This window comes from Oncorhynchus masou, unplaced genomic scaffold, assembly GCF_036934945.1.
Source record: "Oncorhynchus masou masou isolate Uvic2021 unplaced genomic scaffold, UVic_Omas_1.1 unplaced_scaffold_2864, whole genome shotgun sequence".
In the NCBI taxonomy this organism is placed as follows: domain Eukaryota; kingdom Metazoa; phylum Chordata; class Actinopteri; order Salmoniformes; family Salmonidae; genus Oncorhynchus; species Oncorhynchus masou.
Genome location: NW_027009289.1, coordinates 30,661 through 42,500, shown reverse-complemented (window position 1 = coordinate 42,500; position 11,840 = coordinate 30,661). Strand labels below are relative to the sequence as shown.

General features: G+C 51.3%; 1 protein-coding gene across 1 annotated transcript; it reads right to left on the bottom strand.

Annotated features, from left to right (window-relative positions):
- Window positions 1-8,203: 8,203 nt before the first annotated feature.
- On the bottom strand, window positions 8,204-10,495 carry LOC135533977 (uncharacterized). Its single transcript, XM_064961146.1, has one exon. It carries the CDS (start codon window positions 10,493-10,495, stop codon window positions 8,204-8,206), a length of 2,292 nt encoding a protein of 763 aa, XP_064817218.1.
- Window positions 10,496-11,840: the final 1,345 nt, after the last annotated feature.

Below are 11,840 nucleotides of genomic sequence, written 5' to 3'. Positions count from 1 at the left end.
AGGAAAAAAAAACACGGAGTTTGTTTGTTGTTGTATTGATCTACAGTAGCCTAGCGTGGGATATTTTTTTTTGTATCTATAGGTTCGTGTTTTTGAGTTGTATTTCCAAGCGATGGTGGCAGCAGAAGCAACATTTCAGCTGGTGTTGATGGAAGACTTCCCAGTTTTGCAGAGTTGCACGTTGCGAATGCAAGACTGGATGTAGCTGATTGGAGTAGCGAGATTGGTGATCACACAGCCGAGTGGGAGGAGGGGAGATTCTGAAAGTGGGTTTTTCTGTGTGTGACTCTCCAGCGGCCATGTTATCCAAGAAGCCGTGCGCTGCCGTCTACCCAACTGGTAAGGAACAACAATATGGAGCCGAACGGGCTAAACAATACGGTTAAACTCACTTTGATCGCCGGAGGAATATTGTTGATGGATTTTATGCCTTTTTGTCGGGTCCTTTGTAACAAGTTTATTACACGTTTACGCCGAGTCTTGCTTCGGGTTTTCCCTGGTCTGTTGAAGAGGGGGGAGCCTTTGCTAAAATAGTGTATCCCTGCTCTATGTTTTGAGTAGTTAATGGCGATACATTCGGGGATTTTTTTCTTTCTTTCTCTAAAGCCTGAAGTGGGCTGTTTGCAAAACCAAAGTCAAATGCTGGTGTGTTATTTATCTCATATGACAGTATGTGTGTCAAGAGAGAACACAGGTTTATTTCTGCAAGCACAACGGAATCATATGCCCACTGGTTTCTGTGTTGTTTTTATACGATCTCTATATGTTACACGACTATGGGGCGCAAAAGGATCTTACAACCAACGACAGCCTACACTCTGACGGTCATCATCTGTTGTTCCAAGCACACATAATGTGGAATTAACCTACCTGTTTTGCCGAAGCCATTGTCGCAAGGAGGATTTCCACCTACAATGACCCCCTTAAATGCCTGCTTAAATTACTATCCTTAAAAGGGATTAAGACCATAGCCTGCTTTACAGCCTGCCAACTCTGAGGTGGCCTATGTGGGTAAATAGGCCCATTCAGATTAACCTCATTTCCTGTGTCATTTTGTACGATCTGCAGGCAAAGGGGGTGAGATCTGCCAGCTACAGTCTTCCCCCGGAATCGGAGTCGGGGGTCCCCGGGCCGGAGCAGCGACAGACCCGCCGTCGCCCGTCACACTACCACCCCTCAGGAATATCAAGTCGCTCACGGTACGTAACCTACGGAGCCATGCTTGCTTGTGGGTTTACTGTGGACTAAACATCGGCTTCATTTTATAACAATACTAATAATAGTGTGGACCTGCTGCCTATTGCAATGGGATACAGTAGTTTCATTTACATCGTGCATCGCTTATCTATAGGCTATAGAGACCGGAAATGGTGTCCAGTAACAACATGTTTTGTTGCGAACAGGGAGGGTTGTGTCGTTACATGGTTGTTACAACGTAGCGCCGCTGTTTGGTTTAGATTCAGCTCAACGAAATGCAACCACGTAACAAGTTGTCCTGCCACACTGTCACGTGAGGTGTACATTATAGGGCATTAGCACGTGTAGGGTACAGCAGACAATACATAGATATCAAGCTATATATCGTGTAATCCTAGATAACACGTACTGGTAGTAGCCTATGTCACGTGTGCTTATAGTTTTGTTTATGACCGTGGAAGGGGTACACGATATTCGTACTTTACGGTGCTGTAACTTTTACGATGATCGTAGCAGACGGCATAGGCTAGATTTCAAGCTTGGAGCTTTAATGTTAGTTAGACTTCTCAGTGATACAGTTGCAACTTTGCAAACACCCCGGCACCATATTTAGGATTTGTTGCTGTTGTTGTTGCATGCCTACAGCATCGTTGAGTTGACAGTTAGTTACGACGTTTAGCATGTTGTCAGACTGGTATAAAATGTGAGGCCACACGATCAGTCTTGTCTAGAAGCCATGGCCAGTGTGTTGTGTGTGTCTGGGGAGGGTGGGGGTGGAACGCACGGGGGATTCACGGAAATAGCAGGTTGAGATTTAATTTGAGTTTGCGTGCTGTAGAAAAAGATACCGTTTTATTTATTGTTACGTAATCACGTTGACAGAGACACCCAGGTAAGCAGAGGCTGTGTGTCTTGTGGAGGTTTAAACAGCTCTTATTGTGTACAGTGTAGCGACAGTTAGCCGACTGATTTATAACCTACCTGATGTTTACACACGATCTCAGACAGATTATGTCTTTATTTTATCAATCGAGACTATAAGGGTCATATGTTGGGGGGGAGGGATGTGTCAACATGACCCACATGTAAACATGAAATGATATTGTAATGTTTTAATACTGGTGGATAGTTGGTCCAGCAGGCTCTATACGCATGTCCTGAAGTAATGTAGGATTTGGACGCGAGTTAAATGAAGGAGGAGTCTCCAGGCCTTTAGTTAGTCTTTCCTTCAAATAGATATAAATATAGACTCGGCCAGAAGGACGAGCTCAGCAGCTCAACAGCTTTCTCCTGACAGAGGATTTTATTGGGCCCTTGTGTTTATCTTCAACTATGATTGAAGGAAGATAAAACCAGACCAGGAAGTTCAAATCAAAACGAGGAAGATTTATATTGGACCTTCCTGAAATAGCCCCAGGGACAATGTTGTTAAGTTGGAAATGAACCACGGATATATTCCTCACCAGTGTCTGTGCTGTGAGGAACAAACATAATTCTCACCTGTCTCTGTCTCTGTGCTGTGAGGAACAGACATAATTCTCACCTGTCTCTGTCTCTGTGCTGTGAGGAACAGACATAATTCTCACCTGTCTCTGTCTCTGTGCTGTGAGGAACAGACATAATTCTCACCTGTCTCTGTCTCTGTGCTGTGAGGAACAGACATAATTCTCACCTGTCTCTGTCTCTGTGCTGTGAGGAACAGACATAATTCTCACCTGTCTCTGTGCTGTGAGGAACAGACATAATTCTCACCTGTCTCTGTCTCTGTGCTGTGAGGAACAGACATAATTCTCACCTGTCTCTGTGCTGTGAGGAACAGACATAATTCTCACCTGTCTCTGTCTCTGTGCTGTGAGGAACAGACATTATTCTCACCTGTCTCTGTCTCTGTGCTGTGAGGAACAGACATAATTCTCACCTGTCTCTGTGCTGTGAGGAACAAACATAATTCTCACCTGTCTCTGTCTCTGTGCTGTGAGGAACAGACATTATTCTCACCTGTCTCTGTCTCTGTGCTGTGAGGAACAGACATAATTCTGTCTCTGTGCTGTGAGGAACAGACATAATTCTCACCTGTCTCTGTCTCTGTGCTGTGAGGAACAGACATAATTCTCACCTGTCTCTGTCTCTGTGCTGTGAGGAACAGACATTATTCTCACCTGTCTCTGTCTCTGTGCTGTGAGGAACAGACATAATTCTCACCTGTCTCTGTCTCTGTGCTGTGAGGAACAGACATAATTCTCACCTGTCTCTGTCTCTGTGCTGTGAGGAACAGACATAATTCTCACCTGTCTCTGTCTCTGTGCTGTGAGGAACAGACATAATTCTCACCTGTCTCTGTCTCTGTGCTGTGAGGAACAGACATAATTCTCACCTGTCTCTGTCTCTGTGCTGTGAGGAACAGACATAATTCTCACCTGTCTCTGTCTCTGTGCTGTGAGGAACAGACATTATTCTCACCTGTCTCTGTCTCTGTGCTGTGAGGAACAGACATTATTCTCACCTGTCTCTGTCTCTGTGCTGTGAGGAACAGACATAATTCTCACCTGTCTCTGTCTCTGTGCTGTGAGGAACAAACATAATTCTCACCTGTCTCTGTCTCTGTGCTGTGAGGAACAGACATAATTCTCACCTGTCTCTGTCTCTGTGCTGTGAGGAACAGACATAATTCTCACCTGTCTCTGTCTCTGTGCTGTGAGGAACAGACATTATTCTCACCTGTCTCTGTCTCTGTGCTGTGAGGAACAGACATAATTCTCACCTGTCTCTGTCTCTGTGCTGTGAGGAACAAACATAATTCTCACCTGTCTCTGTCTCTGTGCTGTGAGGAACAGACATAATTCTCACCTGTCTCTGTGCTGTGAGGAACAGACATAATTCTCACCTGTCTCTGTCTCTGTGCTGTGAGGAACAGACATAATTCTCACCTGTCTCTGTCTCTGTGCTGTGAGGAACAGACATAATTCTCACCTGTCTCTGTCTCTGTGCTGTGAGGAACAAACATAATTCTCACCTGTCTCTGTCTCTGTGCTGTGAGGAACAGACATAATTCTCACCTGTCTCTGTCTCTGTGCTGTGAGGAACAGACATAATTCTCACCTGTCTCTGTGCTGTGAGGAACAGACATAATTCTCACCTGTCTCTGTCTCTGTGCTGTGAGGAACAGACATCATTCTCACCTGTCTCTGTGCTGTGAGGAACAGACATAATTCTCACCTGTCTCTGTCTCTGTGCTGTGAGGAACAGACATAATTCTCACCTGTCTCTGTCTCTGTGCTGTGAGGAACAGACATAATTCTCACCTGTCTCTGTCTCTGTGCTGTGAGGAACAGACATAATTCTCACCTGTCTCTGTGCTGTGAGGAACAGACATAATTCTCACCTGTCTCTGTCTCTGTGCTGTGAGGAACAGACAGATTCCTCACCTGTCTCTGTGCTGTGAGGAACAGACATAATTCTCACCTGTCTCTGTCTCTGTGCTGTGAGGAACAGACATCATTCTCACCTGTCTCTGTGCTGTGAGGAACAGACATAATTCTCACCTGTCTCTGTCTCTGTGCTGTGAGGAACAGACATAATTCTCACCTGTCTCTGTGCTGTGAGGAACAGACATAATTCTCACCTGTCTCTGTGCTGTGAGGAACAGACATCATTCTCACCTGTCTCTGTGCTGTGAGGAACAGACATCATTCTCACCTGTCTCTGTGCTGTGAGGAACAGACATAATTCTCACCTGTCTCTGTCTCTGTGCTGTGAGGAACAGACATAATTCTCACCTGTCTCTGTGCTGTGAGGAACAGACATCATTCTCACCTGTCTCTGTCTCTGTGCTGTGAGGAACAGACATAATTCTCACCTGTCTCTGTCTCTGTGCTGTGAGGAACAGACATAATTCTCACCTGTCTCTGTCTCTGTGCTGTGAGGAACAGACATAATTCTCACCTGTCTCTGTCTCTGTGCTGTGAGGAACAGACATTATTCTCACCTGTCTCTGTCTCTGTGCTGTGAGGAACAGACATAATTCTCACCTGTCTCTGTCTCTGTGCTGTGAGGAACAGACATAATTCTCACCTGTCTCTGTCTCTGTGCTGTGAGGAACAGACATAATTCTCACCTGTCTCTGTCTCTGTGCTGTGAGGAACAGACATCATTCTCACCTGTCTCTGTGCTGTGAGGAACAGACATAATTCTCACCTGTCTCTGTCTCTGTGCTGTGAGGAACAGACATAATTCTCACCTGTCTCTGTGCTGTGAGGAACAGACATAATTCTCACCTGTCTCTGTCTCTGTGCTGTGAGGAACATACATAATTCTCACCTGTCTCTGTGCTCAGGACAGGTATAATCAATGGTCAATGTGTCAAACTCCACTGTTCTCTGAGTGCTGATACTATTTAATCGGGTTATCTGTTAATTGTCAGGTTCAGACAGTGTTTAGGTGTAATAGCAATGTTGTATCTGGTCACACAATGTGTATACTGTATCATAAATTCACAATATTGCTTTCTGATTTACTCAACTATTTACCTCTAGTCATCCAAAGAACAAGTACATAGATTTGAACATAGATTTGACCGAATCTGCAAAACTAACTTTCACTGGGGAGGGGGGAAATTGGTGTTTTTCCCAATACAATTGTGAGACAATATAGTCAATCAATCAGTAGTCTAACGAAGAATTCTGCAACTTAACGCAGCTACACTGGTAGTTGGAATCATGTCATTGTAGCTACACTCCCTGTCAGGCCCGTCCCCTGTTCAAGTAGTCCTGGGGCCCATTCCAGTAGCTAGGCTCCCTGTCAGGCCTGTCCCCTGTTCAAGTCGTCCTGGGGCCCATTCCAGTAGCTACGCTCCCTGTCAGGCCCGTCCCCTGTTCAAGTAGTCCTGGTGCCCATTCAAGTAGCTAGGCTCCCTGTCAGGCCCGTCCCCTGTCCAAGTCGTCCTGGGGCCCATTCCAGTAGCTACGCTCCCTGTCAGGCCCGTCCCCTGTTCAAGTAGTCCTGGTGCCCATTCCAGTAGCTAGGCTCCCTGTCAGGCCCGTCCCCTGTTCACGTCGTCCTGGTGCCCATTCCAGTAGCTAGGCTCCCTGTCAGGCCTGTCCCCTGTCCAAGTCGTCCTGGTGCCCATTCCAGTAGCTAGGCTCCCTGTCAGGCCCGTCCCCTGTTCAAGTCGTCCTGGTGCCCATTCCAGTAGCTACGCTCCCTGTCAGGCCTGTCCCCTGTTCACGTTGTCCTGGTGCCCATTCCAGTAGCTAGGCTCCCTGTCAGGCCCGTCCCCTGTTCAAGTCGTCCTGGTGCCCATTCCAGTAGCTACGCTCCCTGTCAGGCCCGTCCCCTGTCCAAGTCGTCCTGGTGCCCATTCCAGTAGCTACGCTCCCTGTCAGGCCTGTCCCCTGTTCACGTCGTCCTGGTGCCCATTCCAGTAGCTACGCTCCCTCTCAGGCCCGTCCCCTGTCCAAGTCGTCCTGGTGCCCATTCCAGTAGCTAGGCTCCCTGTCAGGCCCGTCCCTTGTTCAAGTCGTCCTGGTGCCCATTCCAGTAGCTACACTCCCTGTCAGGCCCGTCCCCTGTCCAAGTCGTCCTGGTGCCCATTCCAGTAGCTAGGCTCCCTGTCAGGCCTGTCCCCTGTTCAAGTCGTCCTGGTGCCCATTCCAGTAGCTAGGCTCCCTGTCAGGCCTGTCCCCTGTTCACGTCGTCCTGGTGCCCATTCCAGTAGCTAGGCTCCCTGTCAGGCCTGTCCCCTGTTCACGTCGTCCTGGTGCCCATTCCAGTAGCTACGCTCCCTGTCAGGCCCGTCCCCTGTCCAAGTCGTCCTGGTGCCCATTCCAGTAGCTAGGCTCCCTGTCAGGCCCGTCCCCTGTTCACGTAGTCCTGGTGCCCATTCCAGTAGCTACGCTCCCTGTCAGGCCCGTCCCCTGTTCAAGTCGTCCTGGTGCCCATTCCAGTAGCTAGGCTCCCTGTCAGGCCCGTCCCCTGTTCACGTCGTCCTGGTGCCGATTCCAGTAGCTAGGCTCCCTGTCAGGCCCGTCCCCTGTTCACGTCGTCCTGGTGCCCATTCCAGTAGCTACGCTCCCTGTCAGGCCCGTCCCCTGTTCAAGTCGTCCTGGTGCCCATTCCAGTAGCTAGGCTCCCTGTCAGGCCCGTCCCCTGTCCAAGTCGTCCTGGTGCCCATTCCAGTAGCTAGGCTCCCTGTCAGGCCTGTCCCCTGTTCACGTCGTCCTGGTGCCCATTCCAGTAGCTACGCTCCTGTCAGGCCCGTCCCTGTCCAAGTCGTCCTGGTGCCCATTCCAGTAGCTAGGCTCCCTGTCAGGCCCGTCCCCTGTTCACGTAGTCCTGGTGCCCATTCCAGTAGCTAGGCTCCCTGTCAGGCCTGTCCCCTGTCCAAGTCGTCCTGGTGCCCATTCCAGTAGCTAGGCTCCCTGTCAGGCCCGTCCCCTGTCCAAGTCGTCCTGGTGCCCATTCCAGTAGCTACGCTCCCTGTCAGGCCCGTCCCCTGTTCACGTCGTCCTGGTGCCCATTCCAGGCAGGTCACTGGCAGTAACAGTTGCTCCATGTGTTCCAGACAGTCATTGTTATCCAGAGTGGAGGAGGGCAGAGACACAATAAGGTCACATGTTCAGGTGTTATTAGTGGTAGAATTGGCCCATCTAATGCTGTCAAGGTTGCGAGCTCTCTGTCCACTCAGTTATTGACTGTTCTGTTTCTTCTCCTGTTTGTTCCGACCTGAACTAACCTCATTAGTGTTGACACAAACACCTCTGTTGTGGAACCAGAACCTCTACAGTACAGAGAGGTGGAGAAGACATCTGTGGTGGAACCAGAACCTCTACAGTACAGAGAGGTGGTGAAGGAAAGCCTCTTAGTGGAACACAACGCTGGGAGCAAAACACAGCTCTCCTCCTCCCAAACGACCCCCTATTCCCTATCTAGTGCCCTAGCTGTGACCAAAGCCCATCGGCTCTATATGAGAATAGGCAGCTATTTGAGACATATTTGCAGTCAGATATTATCACTCTCTTAGTTGGATCACTGGGGGTGGTGAGGGGGGTGATAAATGACTGAGGTACCCCCTGCCGTCTGCAGAGACCTGGGTCTTGGGGTGGTGAGGGGGGTGATAAATGACTGAGGTACCCCCAGCCGTCTGCAGAGACCTGGGTCTTGGGGTGGTGAGGGGGTGATAAATGACTGAGGTACCCCCAGCCGTCTGCAGAGACCTGGGTCTTGGGGTGGTGAGGGGGGTGATAAATGACTGAGGTACCCCCTGCCGTCTGCAGAGACCTGGGTCTTGGGGTGGTGAGGGGGGTGATAAATGACTGAGGTTCCCCCAGCCGTCTGCAGAGACCTGGGTCTTGGGGTGGTGAGGGGGTGATAAATGACTGAGGTACCCCCTGCCGTCTGCAGAGACCTGGGTCTTGGGGTGGTGAGGGGGTGATAAATGACTGAGGTACCCCCAGCCGTCTGCAGAGACCTGGGTCTTGGGGTGGTGAGGGGGTGATAAATGACTGAGGTACCCCGGCCGTCTGCAGAGACCTGGGTCTTGGGGTGGTGAGGGGGTGATAAATGACTGAGGTACCCCTGCCGTCTGCAGAGACCTGGGTCTTGGGGTGGTGAGGGGGTGATAAATGACTGAGGTACCCCCAGCCGTCTGCAGAGACCTGGGTCTTGGGGTGGTGAGGGGGTGATAAATGACTGAGGTACCCCGGCCGTCTGCAGAGACCTGGGTCTTGGGGTGGTGAGGGGGTGATAAATGACTGAGGTACCCCCGGCCGTCTGCAGAGACCTGGGTCTTGGGGTGGTGAGGGGGTGATAAATGACTGAGGTACCCCCAGCCGTCTGCAGAGACCTGGGTCTTGGGGTGGTGAGGGGGTGATAAATGACTGAGGTACCCCCAGCCGTCTGCAGAGACCTGGGTCTTGGGGTGGTGAGGGGGTGATAAATGACTGAGGTACCCCAGCCGTCTGCAGAGACCTGGGTCTTGGGGTGGTGAGGGGGTGATAAATGACTGAGGTACCCCCAGCCGTCTGCAGAGACCTGGGTCTTGGGGTGGTGAGGGGGTGATAAATGACTGAGGTACCCCCAGCCGTCTGCAGAGACCTGGGTCTTGGGGTGGTGAGGGGGTGATAAATGACTGAGGTTCCCCCAGCCGTCTGCAGAGACCTGGGTCTTGGGGTGGTGAGGGGGGTGATAAATGACTGAGGTACCCCCAGCCGTCTGCAGAGACCTGGGTCTTGGGGTGGTGAGGGGGGTGATAAATGACTGAGGTACCCCCAGCCGTCTGCAGAGACCTGGGTCTTGGGGTGGTGAGGGGGGTGATAAATGACTGAGGTACCCCCAGCCGTCTGCAGAGACCTGGGTCTTGGGGTGGTGAGGGGGTGATAAATGACTGAGGTACCCCCAGCCGTCTGCAGAGACCTGGGTCTTGGGGTGGTGAGGGGGTGATAACTGACTGAGGTACCCCCAGCCGTCTGCAGCGACCTGGGTCTTGGGGTGGTGAGGGGGGTGATAAATGACTGAGGTACCCCAGCCGTCTGCAGAGACCTGGGTCTTGGGGTGGTGAGGGGGGTGATAAATGACTGAGGTACCCCCTGCCGTCTGCAGAGACCTGGGTCTTGGGGTGGTGAGGGGGGTGATAAATGACTGAGGTACCCCCAGCCGTCTGCAGAGACCTGGGTCTTGGGGTGGTGAGGGGGTGATAAATGACTGAGGTACCCCAGCCGTCTGCAGAGACCTGGGTCTTGGGGTGGTGAGGGGGTGATAAATGACTGAGGTACCCCCAGCCGTCTGCAGAGACCTGGGTCTTGGGGTGGTGAGGGGGTGATAAATGACTGAGGTACCCCCAGCCGTCTGCAGAGACCTGGGTCTTGGGGTGGTGAGGGGGTGATAAATGACTGAGGTACCCCCAGCCGTCTGCAGAGACCTGGGTCTTGGGGTGGTGAGGGGGTGATAAATGACTGAGGTACCCCCCGCCGTCTGCAGAGACCTGGGTCTTGGGGTGGTGAGGGGGTGATAAATGACTGAGGTACCCCCAGCCGTCTGCAGAGACCTGGGTCTTGGGGTGGTGAGGGGGTGATAAATGACTGAGGTACCCCGGCCGTCTGCAGAGACCTGGGTCTTGGGGTGGTGAGGGGGTGATAAATGACTGAGGTACCCCGGCCGTCTGCAGAGACCTGGGTGTTGGGGTGGTGAGGGGGTGATAATTGACTGAGGTACCCCGGCCGTCTGCAGAGACCTGGGTCTTGGGGTGGTGAGGGGGTGATAATTGACTGAGGTACCCCCAGCCGTCTGCAGAGACCTGGGTCATGGGGTGGTGAGGGGGTGATAAATGACTGAGGTACCCCCAGCCGTCTGCAGAGACCTGGGTCTTGGGGTGGTGAGGGGGTGATAAATGACTGAGGTACCCCCAGCCGTCTGCAGAGACCTGGGTCTTGGGGTGGTGAGGGGGGTGATAAATGACTGAGGTACCCCCAGCCGTCTGCAGAGACCTGGGTCTTGGGGTGGTGAGGGGGGTGATAAATGACTGAGGTACCCCCAGCCGTCTGCAGAGACCTGGGTCTTGGGGTGGTGAGGGGGGTGATAATTGACTGAGGTACCCCCGGACTGACTTTTGCTACGCTGCGTTCTACTGAACACGTGTGGTTTGTGTGTGTGGTTTGGGCTACAGACCAGTGGTATACAGTAATCTGCAGCTGTCGTCCTCTCTACCCTCTCCCTGACCTGCCCCCCAATCCTGTCCACATCATGTCTCTGTTATCCAACCGAGACACATTATGTCCCTGTTATCCAACCAAGACACATCATGTCCCTGTTATCCAACCGAGACACATCATGTCCCTGTTATCCAACCGAGACACATCATGTCCCTGTTATCCAACCGAGACACATCATGTCCCTGTTACCCAACCGAGACACATCATGTCCCTGTTATCCAACCGAGACACATCATGTCCCTGTTATCCAACCGAGACACATCATGTCCCTGTTATCCAACCAAGACACATCATGTCCCTGTTATCCAACCGAGACACATCATGTCCCTGTTATCCAACCGAGACACATCATGTCCCTGTTATCCAACCGAGACACATCATGTCCCTGTTATCCAACCAAGACACATCATGTCCCTGTTATCCAACCGAGACACATCATGTCCCTGTTATCCAACCGAGACACATCATGTCCCTGTTATCCAACCGAGACACATCATGTCCCTGTTATCCAACCGAGACACATCATGTCCCTGTTATCCAACCGAGACACATCATGTCCCTGTTACCCAACCGAGACACATCATGTCCCTGTTATCCAACCGAGACACATCATGTCCCTGTTACCCAACCGAGACACATCATGTCCCTGTTACCCAACCGAGACACATCATGTCCCTGTTATCCAACCAAGACACATCATGTCCCTGTTATCCAACCGAGACACATCATGTCCCTGTTATCCAACCGAGACACATCATGTCCCTGTTATCCAACCGAGACACATCATGTCCCTGTTATCCAACCGAGACACATCATGTCCCTGTTATCCAACCGAGACACATCATGTCCCTGTTATCCAACCAAGACACAGGACAAGTGTTAAAAAGACAGCATTTAGAACAGCTATTTAGACACACACACACACACACACACACACAC